This window comes from Eumetopias jubatus, unplaced genomic scaffold (genome assembly GCF_037043125.1).
Source record: "Eumetopias jubatus isolate StellerSeaLion01/CBP00866 unplaced genomic scaffold, mEumJub1_p1.0 scaffold_9, whole genome shotgun sequence".
NCBI classification, from domain to species: Eukaryota; Metazoa; Chordata; class Mammalia; order Carnivora; family Otariidae; genus Eumetopias; species Eumetopias jubatus.
Window position 1 is genome coordinate 139847619 of NW_028274815.1, and position 27504 is coordinate 139875122.

The 27504-nt window shown below is 61.6% G+C and overlaps 1 protein-coding gene across 7 annotated transcripts; it reads left to right on the forward strand.

The window, feature by feature from the left end:
• The first annotated feature begins 2848 nt into the window (after positions 1-2848).
• Positions 2849-27504, forward strand: SLCO4A1 (solute carrier organic anion transporter family member 4A1). 7 transcript variants are annotated; one of them, XM_028091185.2, is made up of 12 exons: positions 2849-3004; positions 14312-15195; positions 16053-16143; positions 16917-17038; positions 17422-17533; positions 20833-20987; positions 22421-22616; positions 23616-23781; positions 23878-24050; positions 24317-24381; positions 24770-24918; positions 26324-27504. In XM_028091185.2, the coding sequence occupies exons 1-12, from the start codon at positions 2931-2933 to the stop codon at positions 26519-26521; spliced, it is 2385 nt and encodes a 794-aa protein (XP_027946986.1). In that variant the 5' UTR covers positions 2849-2930; the 3' UTR covers positions 26522-27504. The 7 variants fall into 7 exon arrangements, 3 of the variants coding, with proteins under 3 accessions (XP_027946986.1, XP_027946984.1, XP_027946985.1); XR_003607261.2 differs by lacking the exon at positions 26324-27504 and having other exon boundaries at positions 24021-24131; positions 24770-24857; XR_015769049.1 differs by lacking the exon at positions 26324-27504 and having other exon boundaries at positions 24021-24050; positions 24770-24857.

Sequence of the window (27504 nt, forward strand, 5' to 3'; positions counted from 1 at the left end):
AGTCTGCTGGGCTCCGTGGGTGACCTCTTGCCAGCCTCCTCCCTACCTCTCCGGATCCCTCCGCCGCAGGATGAAGGGTGGGGTGGCTACCGGGTGGCGGCCACTCCCACAGCGCTAGGGGCCTGGGGTCTGGGCCAGCAGCCACCCCGAGGCACCACCCCGTCCCTATGGGCCGGCTGCGCGGGGTGGGGTCTCGGGCACACAGGTGCTCCCAGGGGCCTCTGGAGGTGCCTAGACACTGGTTAGCTTTTGAGAACCAAGGCCTGCATTTTGCATTAATATGTCTGAAATGTTTGCTCCTGATTTACCTTTCAAATCGTGCCTGTGGACAAGAGCCTTGAGAGGGTCCCTGGTGGAGAGCCTGTCAGTCTGGTGGCACAGACGGGGAAGGGCCATGAGCCCAGGCTCACTGGGGGCCAGTGTCCCCCGGAGGTGAACGAGGGCCCCGTCACGTGGGCCATGGATGCAGACACGGCCCAGACAAAATGGCAAACAGCAGGGAATCACGGTGGGATTAACATGTTCCAGGACCTGGAGAGAGGTCCTCCTCCCTCCTCCCACCTGCCGGTCAGGTCCGGAGACGGTCTCCCGCCCCTTAGTAACTGACAGCAGCCCTTTGGCAAACAAAGAGGGAGCAGGTCCAAGGCCCAGAGCTCTCTGCAGGCAGTAGTCTTTAGCTAGAATGAACACTGCTTTCTGTTTTCCTTTATCCACGTTGATGCTAGCCTCTCTAGGATAAAGACACGGATTCACCTTTTTAAAAAGAATTGTACTGTTTTAGTAAAATACATGAATTGTCCAAAGGAAAAACATTGTGTAGGTAACAGTCTCCAGGAATAAAATCCAAAATGAAGTTTGGAAACAGTAAGTCCAGTGCTGCTTCTGACACTTGAAATGCTCTCATGCCATCACTATCAGAAGATCAGCCAACTCTGTTCACACACTTCCCATGACGGGGAGCTCACTACCTACCAAAGGCATCTCCAGTCAGGTACACTGGGAAATGCTGCTCCCAGCGGGCTCCACCCCGAGGCCAGGTCTGCAGAGCAGCTCACCAGCCTCTCTTCAGAAGAGCGTGCTCTCCCTCCAGCAGCCTCCTCTCCCAGGCAGACCAGTGAGGTCTTCCCACTAGTTCCTCATCCTCAGAGAGAACTTCTCCTCCTGGGAACACTGTTGGTAGTTTCTCTTCTTATGCAGTGGGGCCAGGAGTGGTGGCTGATATTCCAGGAGTGGCCAGACCTCGCCCCAGCTTCCAGGTGTGGACGTTTGCATGGAGGCAAGGACAAGACCAGGGACCCCCCGGGGCCTGGCATGGGTGGGCAGAAGCCAGCTCTCTGAAGGCAGAGCATTTCATAAATAACTGTGCGAATGTGGGCTCTCCATGAGCCCCAGCACCGCCCCTCCCTGGCCCCCACAGGAAGAGGTCAGCCCCACGCCTCCTCGGTGGCTGCATGGGCCTCAGGCTCTGTGTGTGCTCCCCCACCAGCCCCAGGTCATGCTTTGGTCATTTCTCCCTTACCCAGCGGACGTCAGGACTTAAACACACATGGTTGACTTTTGCAGACTTCTTTCCTTTCCTTTCTTTCTTTATTTTGAGAGAGAGAGAGCGCGCGCACGCACTTGCACGAGCAGGGTGGAGGGGCGGAGAGAGAGGGAGAGAGAATCCCAAGCAGTCTCCATGCTTAGTGAGGAGCCCAAGGCAGGGCTTGATCTCATGACCCTCAGATCATGACCTTGAGCTGAAATCAAGAACCGGTTGCTTAACCGACGGAGCCCCCCAGGCACCCCCTTTTTTAATGGTGCCCCATTCTTTTATTTTTTTTATTTTTTTTAAAGATTTCATTTATTTATTTGACAGAGAGAGAGATAGTAAGAGCAGGAACTCAAGCAGGGGGAGTGAGAGAGGGAGAAGCAGGCTTCCCGCCGAACAGGGAGCCCTATGTGGGGCTCGATCCCAGGACCCTGGGACCATGACCTGAGCCGAAAGCAGACGCTTAACGACTGAGCCACCCAGGTGCCCGCCCCATTCTTTTAAAATGAATTCATTTTGTGAAAACTAAAAAGGAAAAATTGTGGGGTGTCAGTGTGCTCTGCTGTCACTGTACTAACTTGGCAACCCTTCGGTCTCATGCTCATCCCTACGGCGCTCAGGGACCTCTGAGGAAGTGTTGTCATCAGCCCCATTTTACAGATGATGTAACTAGACTCAGAGAGATTAAGCAATGTGTTCGGGGTCACACAGGGGAGGACAGTGGTGGAAGGCCAGCAGGCCCCCCTTTTGGTGGCCACGTGGCAGAAGAGCCCCTCACTCCTGACAGTGCCCACGGCAGAGAGAGGATCATTCTAGAGAGAAGGCTGGATTCCCCAGGTGAGGGTGCTGGCCTCACCATGAGCCAGGGCGAGCCCCTAACTGGCATCCTGCCCAATTCCCCAGGGGCCCCAGGAGGCACCAAGGAGGCCCACACCCGCAGGCAGCCCAGGCCAAGGCCAGCCTACCAGCGCCGCTGCCAGGCTCCCACCGGCCATGGGTGGCCTTTCCGAAGGGTTGGGCAGGAAACTTCACTTCCTCTCAGGGCCTCTGCCACAGCCCCCCTCGTCCCACACGCCGGCTGCGTTCTGAGTCAGAGACCAGTCGCTACAGGGCCTGGAGACTTCACTGGCCCGTTTCCGGCCGGCAGCTCAGGGATGCCGCGTCTCTTGGGGCCGGAGAGGGATCCGTCAGCGGCAGGCGCGCTGGGCTGGGGGGCTACGCGACCCAACGGCGGGAGAGGTACCGCCGTCCCCGCCCTGCCCCCGCCGCGCGCTCCCGCGGCTGTCACTTCAGGGCGCGGGCCCGGGGCGCGGGGGCGGGTACAGCCAGCGCGGCGCAGTCATTGGCCGGGGTAGGTGGGGCCAGCGGTCGCTCCGGGGCCGGGCGGGCCTGAGAGGAGATGAATGGAGCCGGGGCCGGCCGCGAGCAGCCGCTAGAGCGCGGGGCGCAGCGCGACCGTCGGGTGTTGGGAAGGTGAGTGCTCGGGGGGGGGGGGGGGCGCGGGCGTGGAGCTCGGGGCGCCATCGTGGGGCACCGCCAGAGCGCGCCGGCCCCGGGCTGCTGACGTCAGGAGCACGGCAGGTGCCCGAGGACGCCGGGCTGGGGCCATCGGGCTCCGGGTGGCGCCGGCAGGGCGGGACGCAGGGCACGGGCGCTGCGCCCCATAGCCCGGCTGCCTCTGGGAAATCCGAGGCAAACGCGCCCCTGTCGCTGCCAGCTGCCCAGGAGGAGGCGGGCGATGGGGAAGGGAGGGCAGGGACGGAGTGGCAGGGCTGGTGGCCAGGGCAGGTGCCTAGGCGCGCATGCAGGCGCAGGCCCCGCCGGTCAAGGCAGGGACAAACGCGCCTCCCCGGGGTGCCGAGTGGCGGCCGGCCCTCCACCTGTGGCAGCTACGGCTGCGGCGGAGTCCGGAGGAAGCAGTTAAGCACAGAAGTTTCTCGCAGGCAGGCGGGCTTTGTTCTTCGCGCCGCTGCACTTACGGACACCTGGCGGCGGGGGCGCGGGCGGAGAGCTCCCTGCCCACGGGGCTTTGCGGAGGGCGCGTGGGGCTGGTCCCCAGCCGGGGCCACGCCGGCCGGCCCCTCTCCCAGCCCCACCGCAGGCAGCCGGCGCGGAGCGGGACTGGGGTACCCGGGCTCCCCAGTGAGGGCAGAGGGAGCATGGAAACGGGGATGCGGACCCGCTTTCAGCGCCTGGTGGGCACCCTTGGCCCCAGACCCGGAAACCGGAGGCAGACGCCGGGCATCCACCTTTGACACAGGCGCCGGCAGCGTGACCCGGGTGGAGAGAGGCCCGCTGGGGCCCCGCGGGGGTCAGCGCCACCAGGGCAGAGGCAGGCAGCGTGCACGCGCTCCCTCGTGCGCGCGCGGGGGCGGGGGTGAACATGGCGGGACTTGGTGGCGGGGCCTGTTCCTCCCCGTAGGCAGAGGCGCTGGGGAGCCTCAGTAGTTTTCCACCTGAAGGAACCAGCTCCCCAGTCGCTGTGTCTCCCTATTTGGGGCCTGGGTTCCCTCTGCCTAATCAGAAACTGGCCCTACTCAGTGAACCCAGAACAGGTCCTGATGTGAGGTTTCTCTCAGTGCAGGTGGGGCCCGTGGGGTTCAGAGGAGAGGAAGCCTATGGTTTTAGCGGGTCAGTGTGGGACCCCAAGGGTACCAATAGTAGGAGCGGAGGAGGGCCTGCTCGCAGAGCAGGTAGAAGGCCCCAGCCCCAAGCTACCTGCTTGGAGCATTATTATCTCAGGCAAGCCTGACAACAACGTGTGAGGTCGCTGCTGTGTCCCCCACGTTACAGGGGAGTAAACCAAGGCACTAGGCGGTTCGGTGACTTGCCTGTGGGGACACAGCTAGTATGTGGTGGAGCTTTGGGTGACTGCAGACAGTCTGCAGCTCTGTTCCTGGTGGGGAGAAGACAACCCAGGTGAGCCAGGCCTGACACAGAGCAGTGTTGCAACAGGTGGGCCCATGGCTAAGGGGACTGGGGCAGTTGGCGGGGGGTAGCCAATGCCCATGGGATGCAGGGAGGGGGCCTCTCACAGAGCGAGCCGGCTTTCCCAGGTGTTGCCCAGGGAGAGCACAGAAGGTCCTCTGGGTCAGACCCCCATGGCTGCCCCGCCTCAGTCCTGCTTCCTGCTGGGCAGGGCTGGTGGACACTACCTGGACATTTTTTATGGGGCTGCTTCCCTCCTGGGTGGCCATGGCTTAATCCGCCCTGGGTGTGGCCCCTCAAGCCGGCCCCTGAGCAGGTCCCAACCAAGTCCCCCCCACCTCCGTGGTGAGGTAGCTGGGTGCCTGGAGGTTGGGCTTGATGATGGCCCAGTGAATGGGGCTGATGTTCTGTCCTTGTCAGAGCACCCAATTCTGAAAAACTCCGTTCAGAGAGTCTGGCTCTCCCCGGTCTCCAATGGACCCTTGCCTTGACAAGCCGCTGCTGCAGCCTGACCTCTGGGTCTCGGTCTGGCTTCCAAATGATCTAGAAGTCTCCGAGAGTGTTAATCCAGTTCCCAGGTCAGCATTGCCGAACAAGGATCAATTCATAGCTTTGTGCACTGATGCTGACTGTGGCAGTTTTGGTCCCCAAGGCCTCCCCGTGGGTCATGGGCAAGTAGTGGAACCCGGCCTGGTGCTCACGGTCAGAAGGGAGTGGGGCAGCTAGCCCAGCAGGTACCCAGAGGGTTCTCCCGGCCACACTTCTGCTTTCTCCGTTGTGGACAGAGACCACAGAAATATTCCCTCCTGAGCCACGTGGCCTCCTGTTTTCAGGCGTGGCAAAGAGCCCATTGTCTGCTTTTGGAAGGGGATGTACAATAATCCTCAGAACCTCCCAGCTGCTTTGGTTCTGGGACATTGAGCTGCTTGTCCGGCCTCAGCATGAGGGTGGCGTGTGGGGGCCCACTTTAGGGTATAGGATCCAGTCTCCACCATGGCATGTAATCAACAGGCCCATCAGGACCCCACCCCTGTAAGTGGGAAGGAGGCACCAGCTCGTTCTCTGGTGACCAGGGCTCTTGTGTGTGGGTGGACCCTGGGTCCTGTTAGCAGGGGAAGAAACTGGCCTCCTAGGCCCTGGGTCACCTCCCCTCCTTGGCTGGTCATGGGGACTCTTCCTGCTGCAGCCCTTAGCCTGCTGTCCTCAGACACCCCTCATTTCCCCTTGGTGGCCATGATGCAGCCCCCTCCCACCAGGATGACACAGAATTAGCCTCTTGAACCACATTTCTGGGGGTGGGTGGACACGTTTCACAAACCACGTGCCTTTTGCAACAGCTGCTCACAGTGCAGTCAGGCGAGGCCCCCTGAGGACCAAGTACAGGGTACAGAGAATCACAGGCTCCTGGGCTGGGGAACATCTCACACGTCCTCTCCACCAAGGGGGCCACCTCTTTCTCCAGGAAGCCTTGGGGGTAGCCAAGGTGTTGCTCCTTAGCCCAATGCCTTTTAGGGCTTGGGATCAGCTGGGCTGAGTGGCTCCCCATTCCCACCCCAAGCTTATGTGCCGTCCGTGCACTTCGTCATGGTGGTCTGCCTCTCAGCAGATGCCCTGGGGCTGGTGCTTGGACCCAGAGGCCTAGAGGCCACCTGGACCTGGCTGACCCCGCCTGTGCCCAGACAGGCCCATTATGGGACAGAGCCAGTGCCCCAGCACCTCCAAACCCTGTGAGGGCCCTGCTGCAGGTCTTCATTTCTCATGAACCCACTAGGAGGAGAGGGGCTCACTCCCTCCTCCCCATGATGGCACACTTTTGTTGGAGGGGAGAAACACAGAGAGGCCCACCACCTGCCCGAGGGGGGAACAGTGCCCGGCTGCAAGAGCCTCTCTGCGTCCCCTCCATGGATCAAACGTTATGGGTTGGAAAGACAAGTAAGCTTGTACTCACCTCTCTCTCTGGACATCCTGCCCTCCCCACATGTCTGCCTGCTGGTGGAGCCGGGTGGGGAGCAGAGAGTCCTGACAGGGTACCCCCCAAGGGACGGGTCCTCTGGCTCTCTATCAGACAGTCCTTCATTGTTGGCCTCCATGCAAAGTGGCCGGCTTCCTGCCCACTCACCTGTGCAAGGTCACCAGGTATGCAAATTCGGTGGGGGGTGGGGCAGGCACTCCTGTGGCCACCCCAGATCCTGTCACCCGGTGTCTGCTCTATAAATAGCTTTGAGCCCCATCTTCAACAAGTGAAAGCCCCCTCCACTCCCTCAGTCAGAGGAAGAGACACCACAATGGACCTAGGAGGCAAGAGAAGAGGGCTGCCTGGAAGACTTCCATGGGTCATGGAGGGAAGGACCCAGGGTCACGGGGGGGTGGGGTGGGGAAGGACCCAGGGTCACGGGGGGTGGGGTGGGGAAGGACCCAGGGTCACGGGGGGTGGGGTGGGGAAGGACCCAGGGTCACGGGGGTGGGGTGGGGAAGGACCCAGGGTCATGGGAAGGGGTTGGGGAAGGACCCAGGGTCACGGGCGGGGCGGGGGAAGCACCCAGGGTGTGAGGTGGCGAGGGTGGGGGAAGCGCCCAGGCTGTGAGGTGGCGAGGGTGGGGGAAGCGCCCAGGCTGTGAGGCGGCAAGGGCGGGAGAAGGGCAGAGGACAGGGTGGGGACCCGTGGAGCGGGAGCTCGGGCAGGGCTGCCATGTGGTGTGTGGCATATGTCATGGTGATATGGGCTATGGGTGTCAACCTCAGAGCAACCAGGTTCAGGGAGAGGGGGACCTACTGGCTGGAGCATAGAGAGGAAGCAGAAATGAAACCTGTACGTGCCCCCAGCTGCCACATCCCCAGCGAGCGGGGTTCAGGAGGGAGCCTGGGAGCACCCCGGCCGTAACGTGGAAGGGCACTAGTCACCCTCGGGCCCCCCTGGGGGCGTTTGCAGGGCCTGAGCCAGACTGTCCTGGGAGCCAGGCAGAGGAGGACCAGACGTTGCGGTGCTGGGTGACCCTGTGCCCCTCCCCCCGCTAGGTCTGCAGACAGCCCTGCATGAGCATCTAAGGGGTAGGTGCACAGGGGTGGGCAGCCCTGGACTGAGACTAGGGCCCAGCTCTCAGAGACGGGGCTATGGCGAGCCACCCACGGGGGCCACTGGCTTCTCATGCCACAGCTGTTGGGGGCCTATGGGTGGGGGTGGGGGAGGAGGAAGTGGGCCCTGGATTTCTTGGAGCCTAGTTGCTCAGACTCTGAGAAGTGTGGCTGATGGCCAGGCCAGTAGACCTGTGGTCTCCTCCTGAGTAAGCCTGCACGTGTGCACACACACACCCTTGCCCCTCCCACCGCAGCTCCAGGTGCAGAGTGTCTGGCTGGAGGCTCCAGGGTACACATTAACCTCGCCGCTAATCCCGCAGGGCTCCTCTCCCCGCGGGAACAGACGGAGGGCTCCTGGCCGTGGGGGGGTGGAGGGAGACTCCCAAGGACCGGGGACAGGCCTGGAGGGCGGGATAAGGTCCCTGCAACAGCGGGCTCCCTGGGCAGGAGGACGTGCGGGCCTGGGAAGCCATCCAGGGCCTCCCCAGAGCTCACAGCCTCATCGTTCCCCCACGGGGGTGAAGGCCGCAGAGCAGCAGGGAGGGGCCGCCCAGCGTGTGAGCGGGCACCCCAGACGGAGCCCCCAGTCCGCTCTAATCACGGGGGAGGGGCCTCGTTCCTGCTGCTGGTACTCCCGTGCCCCTGGCTCCGTGGTGGGAGGCCCCAGCCCCTGAGGCGTGTGCATGGCCGAGGGCTCAGCTACAACCAGCCCCGCAGAATGCTCACCAACGGTGATGGTGGCAGGCGCCCCGCCACGTGCCCCGGCCCCGAAGGCCTCCTGGGGCCCCTGCAGGCCAGCTCCAAGCTGCCTCTCACCTCTGCTGTTCTCATTTGGAGCTGGGGCCATTTGCAGCTGGTGCTAAGGTGACCTCTCCAGGCACAGGGGGCTGGGCGCTCCTCCCAGATAGGACTGTGTCCCGGAGGTCCCCAAACCCCAGCGTCCATCACGGGCCTCGCAGACAGGTGTTGGTGTGAAATTACCTGCTGCATCACTCAGGGTTCTCCGGAGAAACAGTCAAGAGGAGATATGTATATTAAGAGCTTTATATATATTTTATATCCTTATGTGTATCTTTGTATATATTACTTATATATTATATATAAATATGCATATTTATGTATTAGATATTATATGTAAGATAAAGATTTATTATTAGAAACTCAGCCCATGCAATTATGGAGCTTGGCAAGTTCCCAAGTCTGCCTTCGTCGAGCTGGAAACCAGGGAGAGGGGAGGTAAGGGTGTGGTTCTACTGGCAGGGCGGGCTCAAGAACTGGGAAGAACGACGTCCTAGTTCAAAGGTAGCCAGGCAGGAGAAATTCAGGGAAGGGTTAGCCCTTTTGCTCTATTCAGGCATTCGACTGATCGGATGAGGCCCACCTGCACTGAGTCCACGAATCCAAATACTAATCTTTTCTAGAAACACCCTTGCAGCCACACATGGACTGCTTGGCCAATGGGGCACCTCCTGGCCCACCAGACTGACAGGTGGAATCCGCCATCATGCTGCATCAGGCAGTAGCTCTGGGTGGAGGAGGGGGAGCGGTCGCCAGGAGTGAGAGGCCCTGGGGGTCTCTTGGGTGAGGATACCTGTGGATGGTACCTGGAGCCCCCAAGGGGTGGGGGTGGCCTCTCGGCCTGTCCCTCCTGCCAAGCACTCTCTCTGCTCCTCGGCTCCCCATTGGCCCGCCTCCCGCCTCCCAGGCGCTCCCGTCCTCTGCTGTCCGGCTGTGTTGCCAGCCCCCCTGCTCCAGCGCCGCTCAGCACCTCAGCAGCAGCTGAACGTGATGTCGGCCCCACGGAAGGTGCCCGTGCCTCCGCTCTGCAGTCCAGCCTCCTCAGCAGGTAGAAAGCAGGCACACATTTTGTCCAGACCAGTTCCTGGTGGACATGCTCACAGGGCTCCAGGAGAAAGGACTATGGTGCCCGGTCCTCCTCAGGGGGGGCTAGTACCCCTCCATGTGGTGTGCCACTGGGTCCTCCAGCCCCTGCCACCTTCTCTCCAACTTGCCCACGGGGGCCTAAGATACAAGCTAAAGGCAGTGGCCCCAGAGCCACTGGCCTGGCCTTAATGTGGGTCAGCCGATGCTGCCTGGGCAGTCGGCAGGAAGGGCAGCCGGGAAGTCACCTCCTCCTGGCTGACCACAGTGACCACACTGGGTGTCAGCTCTGCCCATCTTGGGAGCAGATCTTGGAAAGAAACTGTCTGTCAGTGACCTGGGTCACACCCCCCACAAGGGAGCTGATGAGCAGGAGACTGAGACAGGGCAGCTCTGTACCCATCCAACCTGCTCCGCTGGGCTCGGCCAGTCCGGCTACAATGCTCCCGTGCATTGTTGCTGGTTCCCCGGCAGGCGGGTCCCACCGCAGGCCTCTATGGTGAGGTGGCGATCCTCGGGCACACACAGCGTCCTTTGACTTCAGACCCAGCTCGGCACGACCGTCTGCGCATCCACGTCCAGAGCTGTCTCTGGCACTGCACGCATGTACTGGTGCCCAGATCCGCCCAGATCCTGGTGCAAACTCGGAATTGTCCTCTGAAGTCCCACGATACTCAGGACCATCCTGGTGGCTGGGAGACTCCAGGTATCACAGGTCCCTAGACTCACTCAGGCCCCAGCCGCCGGCCTGCGGATGGAGGGGCCGATTCCAGGCACAGCACCCTGCTTCCCTACACGGTAGCCCCAGGAGGGCCAGCCTCCCCATGTCTGATCAAGAGCCTTGGTGAGAAAGATACAAATGTAGGGACCCAAAGGGGTAACGTGCACCCCAATGTTTATAGCAGCAATGTCCACAATAGCCAAACTGTGGAAAGAGCCAAGATGCCCATCGACAGACGAATGGATAAAGAAGCAGTGGTATATATACACAATGGAATATTATGCAGCCATCAGAAGGAATGAGATCTTGCCATTTGCAACGACGTGGATAGAACTGGAGGGTGTTATGCTGAGTGAAATAAGTCAATCAGAGAAAGACATGTATCCTATGACCTCACTGATATGAGGAATTCTTAATCTCAGGACACAAACTGAGTGTTGCTGGAGTGGTGGGGGTGTGGGAGGGATGGGGTGACTGGGTGATGGACATTGGGGAGGGTATGTGCTATGGTGAGCGCTGTGAATTGTGCAAGACTGTTGAATCACAGATCTGTACTTCTGAAACAAATAATGCAACATATGTTAAGAAAAAAGAAAAAGAAGAAGAAGATAGCAGGAGGGGAAGAATGAAGGGGAGTAAGTTGGACGGGGAGACGAACCATGAGAGATGATAGACTGAAAAACAAACTGCGTTTGGAGGGGAGGGTTCTGGAGGGGAGGAGGGTGGGGGATGGGTTAGCCTGGTGATGGGTATTAAAGAGGGCACATTCTGCGTGGAGCACTGGGTGTTATGCACAAACGATGAATCATGGAACACTACATCAAAACCTAATGATGTAATGTATGGTGATTAACATAACAATAAAAAAATTTTTTAAAAGAGCCTTGGTGAGGGTGAGAGCCTTCCAGACAGCGCAGGAAAACTGGGGCAGAACTCCAGGCGTAAGAAAAGTTTGTAGAGGCTCTGTCTCAGCGTGCCGACCTGCCTGGGGGTGGGAGCAGTCAGGCTCCTGGCAGGAGCCGCTGGAGGAGGCTTCCCTGGAGGAGGCTCGCAGCCCCATGACTCTGAGTGCTGCCGTTCGATTCTTATGTGCAGGCGGCGGCCACCAGTGGGTCATCTGGCTAATAATACCCCAGATTGGATTTTCAATTTGCTAATTTAAGTAATGTGATGCGTATGATTTGGCTTGAGCTTTATATATTCATGTCCAAGATCCATAGCTGTAGGTTCAGGGAAAACTTCGCCACTGACCTGGAGCTGCATGTTGGTGTTCTCCTGTGGCTTTCGGTTTCAAAAGGGAGAGCTCTTCCCTTGTGGCCATCCCTAATCACAAATGCTAGCTATCCAGCCACCTCCTGAACCCTGCTGTGGGCCCCACCCGCCGTCACCTGCCCCTGCATCTCACCTGCAGAGGCAGGGCCAAGAGTTACAGCCCAGCGTGCGAGGCAAGCCCAGAGCGGAGGGAGCAGGTGTCTGATGGTGGCTGGTGTCGTGATCACTTACGGGGGATACCGACCCGTGAAGCATTCCCGAGGGCCCAGTACTGACCTTTCATGCCCCGCAGGCTGCTGGGGGCCTCCCTGAGCTCCCCATGGCCCCTGTGGTCCCCAGCCCGGTTGAGGTTCCTGTGCTTTAGGGCCTGTCTCAGCCAATGGTCCTGCACCGTGTGTGTGGTTTATGTGTGAGCAGGTGTTTGTGTGGGCAAAGGTGCAGATAGCTATGTGTGCGCATGCTGATCTGCACGCACACGTGTGTGCGTGTGTGCATGTGTGCACGCGTCTAGAGGAAAACACACCGTGACGCCAGTCAGCACAGGGTAGCCTCTGGACCTTGGAATTTGGGATAACGTCGAGCCTTTGTGGTGTTACTCCGTGTGCTGTTTCAGCAGCCCGTCTGAGCTGTGGGGCTGGGGGGTGCCAGGGCTCACGCTGGTGGCTGTGTTCTGCGAGGCTCTCCTGGGACCTGCTGGGTGCGGGCGTGGCATGTGCTGGAGGTGTCCACTGGGTGTGGGCGTTGCGTGTGCTGGAGGTGGCCTCCGTGACTGCCGGCTCCAGCAGCTGGGCTGCGTGCATGCGGAGCTGCCTGTCCGCTAGAGCTTCTTCCAGGAGCTGACTCTCCCAGCTCTGCTCATATCCGAGCTGGGCCTGCTGGCCTTGCGGCTCTAGAAATAACGCGCTGGAGTACTCACAGCCACATGGGGATGACTGCCGTGGAATTTTGCCAGACATGCACGGCCTTGGCGCTTGGCCGCAGATAGCCTGGGGGAACCCATGCCCACGGTGAGCAGCCAGGTCTGGACACGAATACCACGTGACCAGTCACGGTTCTTTTGTACGGTGTTGGTGAGGACTGCCATGACGCACACACAGGCTCTGAGGTGTCTATTAAGCTCGGTGGCCACCTCCCCTCGGGCCTGTGGCCCCCTGAAAACCAGCCACACATGACAGCTCGTGGCATCCCCAGGGGCTGGTGACTTTCCCACGGCTGCCTTAACAAAGCTCTGCAAACCGGGGGCTTAAAGCGATAGAACTTTATTCTCTCCCAGCTCTGCAGGCCAGAGTCTGAAATCAGGTGTCCGCGCGGCTGCGCTCCCTCTGGAGGCTCCAGTGAGGGCCCTTCCGCCCTCTTCCAGCTCCTTGCCCCCCAACCCCCCCAATCCCCGCTTCCTTGTGGCTTCAGTGACTTCCCTGTGTCTTGTCTTCTAAGGACACTTTTTGCTGAATTAGGACCCACCCCAATCCAGATGACCTCATCTCAAACCATTAATCACATCGGCAAAGACACTTCTTCCGAATACGGTCACACTCAGTGTATGGGTGCACCTGTCTTTTTGGGGAGACCCCCATTCGCTCCCCTCCAGGCCCCCGTGCAGGGCCCAACAAAGCTGCGCTCCATGCTCGGTGGCTGGAAGGAGTCTGCCAAAAGAATCAGATGGCAGGAGCCTCTCCCAGCGTCCACCCGACACCATGGGCTCTGTGCGTGGTGGGGGGCAAGGAGTCCCCGTGGCCTGGTGAACCTGGATCTGAGGACACTTCAGGGTCCCGAGTCACCACTAACGGGGCCCCAGCCCTGGGCGAGGCCAGCAGGCAGCTCCCCAAGCCTCAGAGCACAAGCCGGTGGTGTTTCTGTGCCCCCCACGGCCTGAGGCTCCTGGCTCCCAGAAACAGCCAGGCTTCAGACCTGCCGGGAACCTCTGAATATGAAGTGGCCCAACCCAAAGGGTGAAGGGTGTGTCAGTGTCTTGGGGCTGCCGGACAAAGGACCACAGACCCACGGCTGAAACCCCAGGCCTTGATTGTCTTAGTTCTGGGAGCAATGCCTGAGAGGGAGGTGTGACGGCGACCTGCTCCAGGCCTATTTCCTTGCCGGTGGACGGTGTTCTCACGTGCTGTCCGCCCGTGTCCAGGTCTCCCCTTTCTCTACGACCCCAGTCACAGCCAAGTGGGGCCCACGCTGACGACCTTAGTCACCTCTCTAAAGGCACTGTGTCCCAACACCCTCTCATCTGAGGTGGCTGGCGGTTAGGAGTTGGGGGGGGGGGCCCGGGAGCCTCGGGAGGCAGGATTACCTGGCCCCAGCCCAGCTCCTTTGGGTCGGGGGGAAGCGAGGGCCCAGGTGGGGCTCCAGGCACAGGGCCGGGCTGGGAGCTGCAGACGGAGGGAGCGTTGGTGCCGTTTCTTCCTAACTTGTCCACGTGGCTGCACAAGTGTCTTGTTGTGGTCTTGAAAACCTGCCGTGGGCAGCGAGCCTAGTGACCCTCCTGCAGGGCGAGACCCTGCGTCTACCCCTCCCTCGCTGCCTTCCAGATGCTGGACTAAAGTGAACGCTGGAAGGGTGTGAGTTTAATGAGGACCTGAGGCTGGACAGTGTGGGGACCGTGTCCACACGGGGCAGAGAACATGGCTCCCGCCGGCCGAGCAGAGGCCACGGGGGGCAGGATGGGCCAGGGGCCCACACGGGCATCGACTGTGGCCTTGTTCAAGTGTGTGGGTCCAGGAGGTGTGGCCCTGGATGCCGGAGGGGGCTGGTCGGGCAAGGTCAGCCCCATCAGACTGGGGAGCGGCAGAGCCATCGGCGCCCAAGGGGCCAGGCCCAGGGGGCGGGGGTGTTCCCGCCGAGATGTCCGTGTGTTCAAGGGTCCGTGTAAGCTTTGTAACCAGAAGCTCTTCTCACAGAACAAACCAAACACTGGAATACCGTTCGGCGGCTTCCACAGCTGCCCCCGGAGCCCCCTGGACAGAGATGCCTCAGCACTCAATGGGGGACAAGCCCTTGGTCTCCATGCCGCAGCTGGTCGTCCCAAGCCCAGCGTTGGCCATGGACAGCGCGTGCGGCCACAGTCCCCCCAGCAGGCGGGTGTCCCTCGGCTCGTCCCCGGGCCACGGCGCCCCGTGTCCCGCCACGCACAGCCCCCCGGACTCCTGCAGCCAGCTGCTGTGCCCGCTGCTGACCGAGAAGCATGGCCGCCAGATGCCCCCCGAGATGCACTACGTGGCTGCTGGGCCACAGAGCGTGGCGTGTGGCTGGTGGGCCTTCACGCCCAAGTGCCTGCAGGCCTTCAACACGCCCAGGAGCTTCCTGCTCTTCCTGTGTGCGGCGGCCTTCCTGCAGGGCATGACGGTGAACGGCTTCGTCAGCACGGTCATCACATCCATCGAGCGTCGCTACGACCTGCCCAGCTACCAGAGCGGCCTCATCGCCAGCTCCTACGACGCGGCCGCCTGCCTGTGCCTCACCTTCGTCAGCTACTTCGGGGGCAACGGGCACAAGCCCCGCTGGCTGGGCTGGGGCATGCTGGTCATGGGCGCCGGCTCGCTGCTGTTCGCACTGCCCCACTTCACCGCAGGCGCCTACGAGGCGGAGGTCGCCGAGGGCGTCGGGACGTGCCGGGCCAACCGCAGCGTGGCATGCAGGGACAGCACCTCGGGCCTGGCCAGCTACCGACTGGTCTTCATGCTGGGCCAGTTCCTGCACGGTGTCGGCGCCACGCCGCTCTACACGCTGGGCGTCACCTACCTGGACGAGAACGTCAAGTCCAGCTACTCTCCTGTCTACATCGGTGAGTGGGGCTGCCGAGGCCACAGGGCGGGTGCGTCCACGCCGCTGACGTGCCTTTCCACGTGGTACGGTGACGTACCACACCGGTGGTCATGGGTGAGGTTGCAGGGGAGCGCGGGCCTTCCTCAGGTGCTGGGGTCAGCCAGCTGCCCACGGCCCGCAGGGGCTGCACTCGAGCCTCACGCTCCCGCTGAGATCCCCACGTTTCCTTAGAGTGAGATCTCTGGGTTTCAACCTCGGGCTGCCCACTTCCCCGAGTCCCTCCTGCCAGGCCAGGCGTCCCCAGGGCCTGGCCACACTCTGTCCGCTGACTCCGGCCTCCTCGTTTGCACCTTGGGCTCTGTCGCTCTGAGTCGCCGAGTGGTGCCGACCCAGGGACGCTGGGGTCCCGTCACTCCAGTGAGGCGCTGGTTGGCCGGTGGTGCCGAGCGGAGGCACCCACATCCCACAAAACGAGGCCCTCAGGATCTTTGCCCTCTCAAGGGAGAAAGAGTCCAGATGCCGCGTGCGTTTGGCTTTGACAGAAAAGCTGTAGAAGCACTTTTAAAAGTTAACTGCAGGGGCGCCTGGGTGGCTCGGTGGTTGAGCATCTGGCTCTTGATCGCAGCTCAGGTCTTGATCTCAGGTTGTGAGTTCAAGCCCCATGTCGGGCTCCTCACTGGGAGTGGAGCCTGCTTAAAAAATAATAATAATAAGTAAAAATAAAAAGTTGACGGCGGTTAGATCTCAGACACAGTGGAGGCTGCACGGATGCAAACCCTGGTCTGAAGGGTGGGTGCCATGGGGGAGAGGGCGCAGACGTGTGGCCTGGGGGGCTCCTGTCAGGTGGCCCCTCCACAACTCTGCCTCTCTCCACAGCAACCTTCTACACGGCAGCCATCCTCGGCCCTGCCGCCGGCTACCTGATCGGAGGTGCCCTGCTGAACGTTTACACAGAAGTCGGCCGCCGGTCAGTGCTCTGGGCTCCCCCTGCCCCTGGGGGACAGCACCCCACACACAGTGAGGCCGGAGGAGTCTCCCTGGCCTCAAGCAGGAGGAAGCCCGGGGCTGGGCCTGCTCTGGCGGGCCGGGGGTCGGGGGGGGGGGTCCCTGAGTGCAGGCCTGGGGGCGGGGACAGCGTGGCGGGTCAGCAGCTTCCCGGACCAGGCGGCAGCAGGTCACCATTTCTCTGCTGCCCTTTGTGGAACAGACGGTGGATTTTTGTGCTGCCGGTGCGATTCATCTGTGTGGGGTTTTCCAGCCGGGTGTCCTCAATTCAACCCAGTTCTGACAGACTTCCCAGAGTCGATGCAGACCCTGCAGGCTAAGGCTCAGCCCCAGGAGACCCCCCCCCCCCACCCACGTCAGACACCAGCCTCAGATGCTGGGTCCCCCAGCTTCCATCCAGCCTGGCTACAAATTGGTTGTTCCGCAACCCCATCCTTGGGCGTGATAAGCCGCTAGAATGGCTCACAGAACTCGGGAAGACACCTCACTCACTAGATTACCAGTTTATTAAGCAGATTATGAGCCCAGAGCCACCAGCTGGAAGAGGCGCGGAGGGCAGGTGTGGGAGGGGGTGCGGGTTTCCGTACTGTGCAGCGAGTCAACCCCACCCCTGCCTGGAGGCTCTCCAAACCCCCCAGCTAAGGTTTTCACGGACCAGCGTGCAGCTGGATGCCTGGCGTGGGTGCCCTGAATGCACGTGGACAGGACGCTGACCCCCCACGCCTTTCCCCACAGGACAGAGCTGACCACCGAGAGCCCGCGATGGGTCGGCGCCTGGTGGGTGGGCTTCCTGGGCGCGGGGGCTGCTGCCTCCCTCATCGCCATCCCCATCCTCGGGTATCCCCGGCAGCTGCCAGGTGGGTGCATCACTCCCTCCTCACTTGGGCTGGGCGGGGCCCCCGTCCTGCAGGGCCGGCTTGGCCCCTGTGCTGCTGACCACGGGCACCGTCCACCCCTGTGGCTTCTCCCCGTCTGAGGCACGCAGGACGGGCTTGTGGCAGCCGGAGCACGGGCCCCTTCTGCCTCCTTCCATTTCTCCTGGTCCCACAGTGTGTTCTGCCGCGGGCTCTCCCACCCCCTCCTGTCTGTCATCTGGCCAGTGGTCACCATGCTGCAGCCCCATATACCCCACCTGTCCCCGTGCCCTCCATCCAGGGCACCTCCCCAGACCCGGGAGCAGGGAGGGGCCTCAAGCAGAGCCCTCGGTCCCTGGCTCCCGCTGACATCTGCGGCCTTCCAGGTTCCCAGCGCTACGTGGTCATGAGAGTGTCTGAAACACACCAGCTAAAAGACAGTGGACACAAGGCGGCCAGCAGCCCCAACTTCGGGAAAACCATCAGAGATCTGCCTCTGTAAGGACCTTATGGGGGGTGGTGTGCGCCTCTCGCCTGTGTCCGTGTGTCCTGAAGATCCTTGGGGGGGTTCCACACATCCTGGATCTTGATCCCAGGCTAGGAGAGTCCATGTGACCCCTCCAGGGCCGCGTGGCCAGAGCATAGCTCCTAAACCTCCCTCGTGACCCAGTGCACTCCAGGTCTCGCCCCCAAACTGAGAAACTAAGGAACGGCAGCCAGAGCCCTCGGGGGCTGGAGCTGCCGAGGGCTGGTCCCGATGGAGGGCCAGGGCCCCAGCTCCTCACTCCGCTGTGTCCTCTGACCATTTCACTAAGTGTCACCTTCATGGGCTCTGGGCTCGCGCCCCCTCCATGCCTGTAGGTGGCTGAAGACCCTGGGAGGTACAGGACTGTCTCCAGCTCTCTGCCCTCACAGCCCTGCACCAGCGCCCCCTTCTGTGCTCCCTTCTTTCTCTTTCTGTGTGACCTGGCTTGGCTTTGTGGTCTTCATACACTATCGGGACGAAAAGATCCCTGGCCTGCTCTGGTCTCAGAGAAATTGGGGACCAGGGCGGCTCCTGGCTGCCCAGCACCCCTCTTCACGGGACCAGGCACTCCACAGGGGGCCTCTCCCATGGATGGTCACCAGCCCAGCTCCTTGGCCTCACTGAGCACCCACCTGCCCCTCCAGGACCCTGGGGCCTGAGCCCTGAGCCCTGGAATGCCTGTGTTTCACTGGCCTCCTGGGGCCAGGGGCTGTTAGTGGTGGGAATGAGTCCCCGTTGTCTGTCTTCGCCATGGGGAGGTGAAGGGGGATCAGGGTCAAAGGTGGCCTCCAGGGAAGGCCCCGTGCCGTCCACTGTCCGCTGCTTTGCTTCCCTCATGCAGAGGAAACGGCTGTCATGCTAAGGGTGGAGGGGTGGATGGCCCTGGACCCATTTAGGACTTTGTTCTGCTTCGCACTTCCTGTGATACCACCAAGAGCTGCCCACTCCTGAGGGTGCCCCCAGAGCAGGCTGAGCTGGCCCAGGGCCACACTGCCCAGGGGTCCAGGAGCGTCTGTGTGGGGCCAGCTCAGCCCATCTCCAGCACCCACGGTGAAGCTGCCCTGAACTGGAGCAGAACCTCCATTCTCTGCACAGAGTGCTAGGGCCCCAGCCTGTCAGCAGCACTGGGGACGGCGGCCGAGGGGAGGTTTGTGCCCAGGCTTAGTTCCCCAAATCAGTTGTTGGTAAGAAATCCTGGTGCACATGACCTTGTTACCATCACGACTAGTTCTCTGAGCAAATTCAACGCAAGGATCTTAGCAGAGCATCCTACAGCCTGGGATTAAGAAACACGGAAGTCTGCATGCCACAGGCAAGGGTGGCCCCCTCTCCGAGGCTAGCCGAGTGCCCCAAAGCCTGGGCGGGTCAGAGCAGGGCCCAGGGAGGGGACCAGCCAGGCCCAGGGCATCCCCACACCTGAGAGCCCGACAGAGGAGGTCTGAGGGAGGGGCAGGTGCAGAGCACAGCCAAGCCCCTGTCCGGCGGCACCCACGCTGGGGGCAGCTCCTTCCCTTCCCGGACAGACGCGGGGATCAAGTACCGAACCAAAGAGAATTGTTTTCAGTCTTCAAGCTTGAAAGTCAATTTTGCTGAAAACCAGGGTGGGGAATGGCGCCTGGGGTGAGTCTGAGCGCCCCCCCCGCTGAGATGCCCCGAGCAGAGGGGAGGGTCTGTCCGTAGCTCCCTCCCAGCTGCCAGCTCGAGGTCCCGGTGCAGAGGCTAATTATGGCTGCATTGCACATTCCAATGTTCTAAAATCCAGTTTGTTGCCAGCCGGTGTCCTGAGAAGGGAGAGTGTGAAGGTGTTCGCAGCTGCGATCCGCCGGGTGGCGTGGGGACGACCAGCCCATGGAAAATGGGGGCGGGGCTCCCGAGGACGGCAGGGGCACCTGCTCAGGTTATAGAACAGCTCTGAGCTGCAGACCCGAGAATGTCAGCCTGGGAGGGCTGCTCTGAGCCACCCCCAGTGGCCGGCGGACGGTGGTCCTTTACGGCCGGGATCTGCTTTTTCATGGTGCAGGAGAGGGAGGGTCCGTCCTGCCAGGACCTGGGGCTCCAGGGAAAACTCTGCCCCAGCCCACCTCACTCACCAGCCCCGGGGCCGGGGACAAGCTAGTCCAGGCACCTGCTGCCCATGGCGGGACGGCTGGGGACGGCTCGGGGAATCGGGATGTGCAGGCGGCAGAGCCTCACGTGTGGGGCGACGGGCTGCCCCACGAAGGCTGAGCGTCTTTACGTCTGGACCCCCTCGGGCTGTGATTTTTGTATGTTTTGAACTCAGCTCCGCTCGCTCCCTTTGACACCCCTTAAGGACAGTTTGTTTTGTTCTGTGCCCCTCGTAACGTTTAGCGGGCAGGTACAGTCTCGTGTGTAACCAGGACTCAGGCGCTTGCCCTGCTCGGCCCGACCCCCTAACAAGATGCAGAATCCCAGTTCAGCCAGAGCCAGTGGCCCTCAAAGAAGCTGCGCTCATCCCGAGGGCAGGCGGTGTGGGGCAGGGTCGGTGCCCAGCCCGTCCCTCGGCGGGGATGCGGGGGAACAGCCGCCAGAGCCCACGCCCACCACACACAGGGTTGGCCACAGCGAGACCGGAGGCCAAGTGTCCCCAGGGCCGTGCAAGGGTCCCACTCCCAGCCCTTAGAGGGGAAGCAAGGCCAGTTTCACTGGGGAATCAGCAGGCCAGGTGTGGGGGGGCCAACGCCAAGATCCTCCCTCAGGACCCGGCAACACCACCCCCACCAAGTATGCACCAAGAGAAACTGGGGGGGGGCAGCCATTCCCAGCCTGAGCCTCCTTGGAGGGGCTCCTCTGTCCCCCCTTCTCCAGGGCTGGTGGTTGAGAAGGGACCCCACCCCTTGGTGCCCATTCCCCTTCTGCAGGGGCCTGGCCAGTCCTGGACTTGGCGACAGCGCCTCCCCCAGCCCCCGGCTCCTGGTTCAGGCCGTCTGTCGGACATCACAGCTGCCCCCCAGGTGACTGAATGGTGCCGTAGGGTCTCCCCACGCTGGAGAGGGGGAAGGCTCTTCCCTGGTTTGCCAGCTGTCTTTCCTGGGGCCCGTTCTCCACCAGCTGAAGCCCAGCCTCACACCTTCTCTTGACTTCTCTGGGACGGATATGGAGCGACGACAGCTCACCAGCCCACTCCACTCCCCTCTTGGACCTGGGGCTGTTTGTACTCAGGTGGGAGGGACCATGGCCCCAGGAACAGCGCTTCCGCACACCCTGCTCTGGTCCACTCTGACCCTCTGTCTCTTCTCTTTTCCCCGTCCAGCTCCATCTGGCTCCTCCTGAAAAACCCCACATTCATCCTGCTCTGTCTGGCTGGGGCCACCGAGGCCACGCTCATTGCCGGCATGTCCACCTTTGGCCCCAAGTTCCTGGAGTCCCAGTTCAGCCTGAGCGCCTCAGAAGCTGCCACTTTGTTTGGTGAGAAAACTCGCAGAATCTTGGGGGTCCTCTGACTTTTCGTGAGTTCTCAGATGAGTGAAGGGTCTTTGGAGTATCTTTTAGAAGTCCAGCTGTACACGTGAGGGCTTGCTGGGCATGTGGTCCTGCAGGGAAGGCCCCGGGAGCAGGTGTGGGGCTGTTTGTCAATGTCACCATGTGAATCCGATGGTCCTTCCCGAGAGGTGGGGAGTGCTGACCACAGCGTGCTGGCCAGTTTTCAGTGGATCCATCCTGGTGGGGATCCGCTCTAGCTGGGAGGGTCAGGGGTGGGTCTGGCTCATCTGTGCTGCTCCCCACCCAGGGCCTGGGCCTGCATCATCCCTGGCTCGCTGCAGAAAAGGTTTGGGTGGCAGCACCCCCCTGAGCACCTGGATGATCGTGCTTAGCCACGCCCATGAGCCAGGTGGCCGGTGTCCCAGGATTTCCTGGGACCATGAAGTTGGAGTCCCCGGGCCTGCCTGACCAGAGCCAATCTGTAGCCAGAGGCAGCTTGGACTCCTGAGGAGAATGAGGGGGCCCTCCTTAGACCCTGCTGCCACTGTCCCACCAGGCAGGAGGGGTGTGGGAGTGGTCACCAGACATGGGGTCAATGCCAGGCACAGGGTCCATGCCAGACATGGGGCAGATCCTGGCCAGAGGGGCCAATGCCATGTGTGAAAGGTGGGGTGCATGTGGGTAGCACGTGGGCCAGCACAGGCTGTGCCCCAGCCCTCGGGGTTCTGTTCCCGGCACAGGGCGTGGGGTTTCGATTAGGGGCCTCAGCCCCCTTATCTAATGCCCCCAGACACCCCTCCTTGCCTGGCCTCTCAGCTGACCTCACATGCCCAGAGCTCTATCCGCAACTGCCTCCCCTTCCCCAAAGCGGCCGTCCCCGTGCTGACACCCCACAAAACATCCGCTGGGGCCCCCATGCTTCACCCTGGAGGTGTAAGGGGCCCATGCCAGAGCTGGCCTTGGTCATTGCTGGGGAGACAGGCCCACCAAGTCCCCACCCCCATTTGCACTTTGTCCTGGGACAGCCTGGGAGCCATTCATCCCACGGCGTCTCCAAATGTGGCTCACGGCTGGACGCAGCAGAAGCTGTGGTGGGCAGGGGACATACTGTCCTGGGGGCCACCCCATCAGGTGGGCAGGGGCCATTGAGCTCTCTTCCTCCCAGGCCCGCCCCTGCGTCCTTCCGCCTCTGGGCAGCCAGGTGTCCTTCCTGAAGGCCCCTGGACCAAGGCTCCCCCAGCGGCCCCCCGTCCAGCGGCTGAGCACTCAGGTCAGAGCCAAGTGCTGCCACATGGACAGATGGATGGCTCTGGGCCTCAGTCTCCCCACCTGTAGCGTGGAGATGAGAAGACCCTGTGGGTTGCGGGCCCCACCCCTGCGGCCCTGAGGACCACGCTGAGCCCCGCCCTCCCCTGCAGGGTACCTGGTGGTGCCAGCTGGCGGCGGCGGAACATTTCTGGGCGGCTTCCTTGTGAACAAGTTCAAGCTCCGCGGGGTGGGCATCATCAAGCTGTGTCTGCTCTGCACCCTGACCAGCCTGCTGGCCGTCTTCGTGTTCTTCATCCACTGCCCCAATGTGCCCATGGCCGGTGTGACAGCCAGCTACAGCGGCAGGTAAGGGCCGGGCAGTGCCCAGGCAAAGGGGGGCCCCCAGCACACCTGTCGGGGGCACCAGTGGCTCCGGGGATTGGGGGAGTTGGGGTTGGCCCTCGGTCACTGTTTGGAGATGCTCATAGCAGCAGGACATGGGCTCACGGTTGCTCAAAGACAGCCCGGCGTCGGCCCTTGAGAAGCCCTCAGCTCCGTTTCAGCCGAGCCCAGGGTTCTCGTCTGAAAACGAGACCATGATCATCCAGCTCCTTTCCACGTGTGCACATGGTAAGTGGCCCAGGGTCGGCTCTCACGTGTCACCACGTCATAGGGACATGAGAACAATAGCCCCCCGATGGCAAGAGGGGACTATCTCAAGCAGGGGCCGGCCGCCTGCCCGTGGGCCGGGCGGGCCCCTCCCGGGATTCCCTGCAGACTCGACTGGCCACGCAGGGCACAGCGATGCCATGTGGTGCAGTCCTCTGACGGGGTTGGTGGAGAGGGCACAGGCTACACAGCCCACGAGGGCCCTGCCACCATGAGAGGGGGGCGGCAGCTGGCCCTGGGGCCGGCCCCGGGTTACAGAGCTGAGGGCAAGCTGGAGGGACCAGATGGTGGTTTAGTGTTTCCCATTTGAGTGGAAAAGAGAAGAAAGCGTGTGTGTCCGTGACCACTGCTGTGTGCATGCACACACGATCCGTGCAAATGTGTAGCCACAGCCCGAGGGGCTGGCGCTGTGGCGGAGGGCTTTGGCCTGTCCTCTTGCCATTTTTGGGTTCTGAGCCCTGTGCACACATTGCCTCTCCCATAGCCGAGTCAGGGAGCGCGTGGTGCACACGGTTGGGGAGCAGGACAGGCGTGGTGTGGGTGGCGTGAGAGTTCCCGACGATCCTGTGCAGGGAGGGGCCTGCCTCGGGTGGAGCCCATGTGGCCACAGGGCGCTGAGGAGGCTGGGCGCTCCTCCCCGGCCCCATCCCCCGGCGCTGGCCCCGGTCCCACAGCCACCTTGTCTCCTGCCCTCAGCGTCCTTCCGGAAGGCCGCCTGGAGCTGACAGCCGCCTGCAACGCCCCGTGCACCTGCCGGCCCGAGCACTACAGCCCCGTGTGTGGCTCCGACAGCCTCACGTACTATTCTCCCTGCCATGCGGGCTGCGGTGGGGAGGCTGCGCCCAGCGCAGGCAGCCAGAAGGTGGGTGCGGCTGAGGCCTGTGTGCTGTCCGCGCCCTGCCCCGGGAGGGCCCCCGCCCCTCCCTCCTGTAACCAGTGGTGTTGTTGCGCCCCTCAGGTGTACCAAGACTGTAGCTGTGTCCCTCAGAATTTTTCCTCTGGTTTTGGCCATGCTACTGCAGGGAAATGCACTTCAACTTGTCAAAGAAAGCCCCTCCTTCTGGTTTTCATATTCGTTGTAATTATCTTTACATTCCTCAGCAGCATTCCTGCGCTGATGGCAACGTTACGGTAAGCCCGGGCCTGGGTCTCGCTCTGGTCCAGAGCCTTCCCTTGCAGCACGCTGCGGTGGAGCCCTGCAGATCCCGCAGGGTACGTGCTGGGCCCCCTGGAGCCCCGTGGCCGCACGGCGCTAACTGCCTCGGCGAGGGGCTGGCCACCTGGGGAGGCGGTGACGCAGCCTGGGGCTTGGCCAGGACCTGGCAGCTGGTGTGGGGGTGTGACTTGGTGGACGGCTGCACTCTCCAGGACGCTGACGCTGCTGTCTTCCATTTCAGGTGTGTCTGTGACCGGCAGAGATCCTTTGCGCTGGGAATCCAGTGGATTGTGGTTAGAACACTAGGTACTGTGCACTGGGTAGCGTTGTGGAGTGGTACAGTTGCGTAGTGCGTTCACTGCACAAGGGCACCCAGACAGTGTCTCCTCAGTGTGTGCCCACTTGGCGAAGGACGCCATTCCCTAACAGTCCACTAGAGGGACCCATGGCCGTTGATTTGCCCAGAGGGTGGCTTTTCCTCTTCAGCACAAAGGGCTCAGAAGTCACGGGGAATCCCCCAGCCTGATGCCAGGTCCCCCCGAGAAAGGAACATTGAAGTCCACTTTGCACCCCTTGAGATCACCGAAGACCGATGCCACCTTTCTGAGAACCTGCACGGTCTGGGTCTCGGTGCTGCCCGCCCACCCTGCCTGCCCCAGGCTTGGGGGCCTACTGACTGAGCCTCTCCCTACAGGGGCCATCCCCGGGCCCATCACCTTCGGCTGGGTGATTGACAAGGCGTGCCTGCTCTGGCAGGACCAGTGTGGCCAGCAGGGCTCCTGCTTTGTGTACCAGAACTCGGCCATGAGCCGGTACATGCTCATCACCGGGCTGGTGTACAAGGTGAGTGAGGCGGCATCTGCCCCGTGTGTGGGACCAAGGGAGCCCCAGAGTCCACTCCAAAAGGCTGAGCATCTTCTCCAGCTAGCTCAGGTCCCGAGTGCCCCACAGGGGCCTTCCCGCAGCTCAGAACCCCTCCTGGACCCTGGTGGCCTGGTGTCCAGGAGGAGCATCCTTTCCACGTTAGAGCCGTCGGGGTCGGGCCCGCGATGCTGGGATGCAGGTGCTCCCGGGCCCCCCACCTGCTGGGGCCCTCACCCTGCAGCTTGGTGGTTGGCCCTGGGGCTCCCATCAGCTGAGGCTTTGCAGAAATGAAAACCAGCTCCTTTCTGTGAGCTTGGGTTCTGACAGGCCTGTTCCCGTCTGGGCCGGGTCAGCCTGATGGATCCACGCATGAGCAACACCCCCTTCTTCCAGCCTTCCCATGCCCTGGGCGCTGCCCCCTTCCTTAGCCTGACCCCGTTAGGAGAAACTTCCTGCTGGAACACTTGGCTCACGTTGCGTGGGGAGAAGCGCAGTATTTATATTTTGAATTTTGCCTGATTGGAGGAAAAGGCATAAAACCTTCAAAATAGCATGAAATTCTAGGGCCAGTCTGTAAGGGTTTTTTGATTTCCTTCTCCGGGTGGAGGGGCTGCCCAGGGGTTCCACCTCTCGCCTCAAGCTTTTCTTGAAGGGCCTCAAGAATGGAGGATCCTCGGCCCCCTGGGTTTATCTCTGCACGGCTTAGCATAGAAATAGCCGGGTGTGAGCAGGGATTTGTGTGGCTCTGGAGGTCAGCGCTGGGTCAGCTGTAAAGACGTGCCCTTGCGTGCCCAGAGTCCTCCGTGAGGCTGTGTGGGAGCCCGGCGGGGCCGTGAGGTCTGTGTGGCTGGTTGTGGGTGAAGTAGCCTCCGCAGCTCTGAGTGCTGACCACAAACCCGGGGGCTTAAACTACAGATATTTATTCTTTCCTCAGCTCTAGAGGCCAGAGGTCCCAAATCCACATGTGGCAGGGTCCGTTCCCTCTGGGGGCCCTGCCAGAGGGTCTGGGCCTGCATCTCCATCTCTGCCCCCGGGTCACATGGCCTTCTCCCTGTGTGTCTCCTTGCTCCTGTAAGGACACCCGGCATGGCAGGTGGGCCCACCCAAAATCCAGGATGATTTCATCTCAAGCTCCTTAACTGAATGACATCTGCAAAGACCTATTTCCAACTGCAGGTTCTGGGGGTCAGGGCTGGGGCGTCTCTTCCAGGGGGACGCTCTTCAGCCCATGAAGCCCTCCACCTCCCTCACGAACGGTATTGGTGTCCACGCTAGGGTTCTGCAGGAAAGAAGGGTCTTCTCGCCAGAGCCGGGGTCCTCAGGGACCAGGGCTGGGCGGGCGGCTCCGGGTGCGTCCAGTGAGCTCCTCCTTTCCCCCTCCTAGGTGCTGGGTTTCCTATTCTTTGCCACCACCTGTGTGCTGTACAAGCCCCCCTCGGAGTCTCCCAACAGCCTGGCAGCCTCTCTGCCCAGCCAGTCCTCGGCCTCTGACAACCCCATGGATGTCCGGGATACTCCCTTGGCCCTCCAGCTCCGGAGTGACGTCTGGCGGCCCACCTGTCTGCCCAGGGGCACTTCCTGAGAACTCTGTCGGATTTCTCCCCAGAAGGGCTAACCCCTCACCCATTGTGATACCCCCATGCTGAGGACCCTCCAGAAATCTCCCACTGGATTCCGAGGGTTCCTGAGCTGGTGGAGGACACATGTGACCCTCAGACACCAGGGAGAGAGAAAGCAAGGCTCATGGAAAATGGGCGCACCTCCCTCCTGGTGCCTGGGGACCGGGGTGATGGTGTCTACGGCTCTCGGGAAGAACGAGGCCCAGCAGCCATTCCCTTCCTGCTTCCTGCTCCACGACCGGACACAGCCACATAGCACTGAATTTCCCTCGGGGGCCCCAAGAGCCCTTGGACACGTTAACAGCCATGCTTTTAAAAAGGTCTATGCAATCGTAACTGTGCCGTTAGTTCTAGAAAGTGCAAAGCCGCCTGCAGGCCTGGTGTGGAGCCCGTGGCCCCCGGAGTTTTGTCGGTTGCCGTCCTGCCTGGGAGCCTGGGGAGGGCCCGCCACGGACCTCCATGTGCACACACGGCCTTACGCGTGGCACCGTCGAAACCACTGGATTAAAGTAGAAGGCACTGGCCCCCGCCGCGGGGTGTCTGCCGGCCATGCTTCCGAACGGGTTCCACTCCCTGCGCCCTGTGCCCTGCGGACCAGCCCGGCCTGACTTCCGGTGTTTCTCCAGAGGTCAGGGAAGGGGTGTGAGGCTGTCCCCGGGGGCGCCGTCCCGGGGGAGCCGCCTTCTCAGTGTTTTCTAACCTGTCCTCAGATCTGCAGCAGGATGGGAGCACCGTGCATAAGCAGATATTTATGGACCAATATTTTACATAAACTTATTTATAGGATTGTTTTTTACTGGGTAGTGCGGTGTGCGTGTAGCGGCACACTCAGTAGGCACGTGTGATTCTACCACAAGGACGGCAGCACTTCCATGGAATGTCTGTTGGCGGGTGTCCTCACTTAAAATGATGTGTATATAAATATATTTTAATATATAAAAACCTA

What these genes read in the sequence shown, in the direction of transcription:
- SLCO4A1 (XM_028091183.2), top strand. Translation starts at nt 2,931, where the DNA reads ATGAATGGAGCCGGGGCCGGCCGCGAGCAGCCGCTAGAGCGCGGGGCG. An exon ending in GTATCCCCGGCAGCTGCCAG is followed by an intron (nt 17,039 to 17,421) that starts GTGGGTGCATCA and finishes GCGGCCTTCCAG; the next exon opens with GTTCCCAGCGCTACGTGGTC. An exon ending in CCAGCGCAGGCAGCCAGAAG is followed by an intron (nt 23,782 to 24,020) that starts GTGGGTGCGGCT and finishes TACATTCCTCAG; the next exon opens with CAGCATTCCTGCGCTGATGG.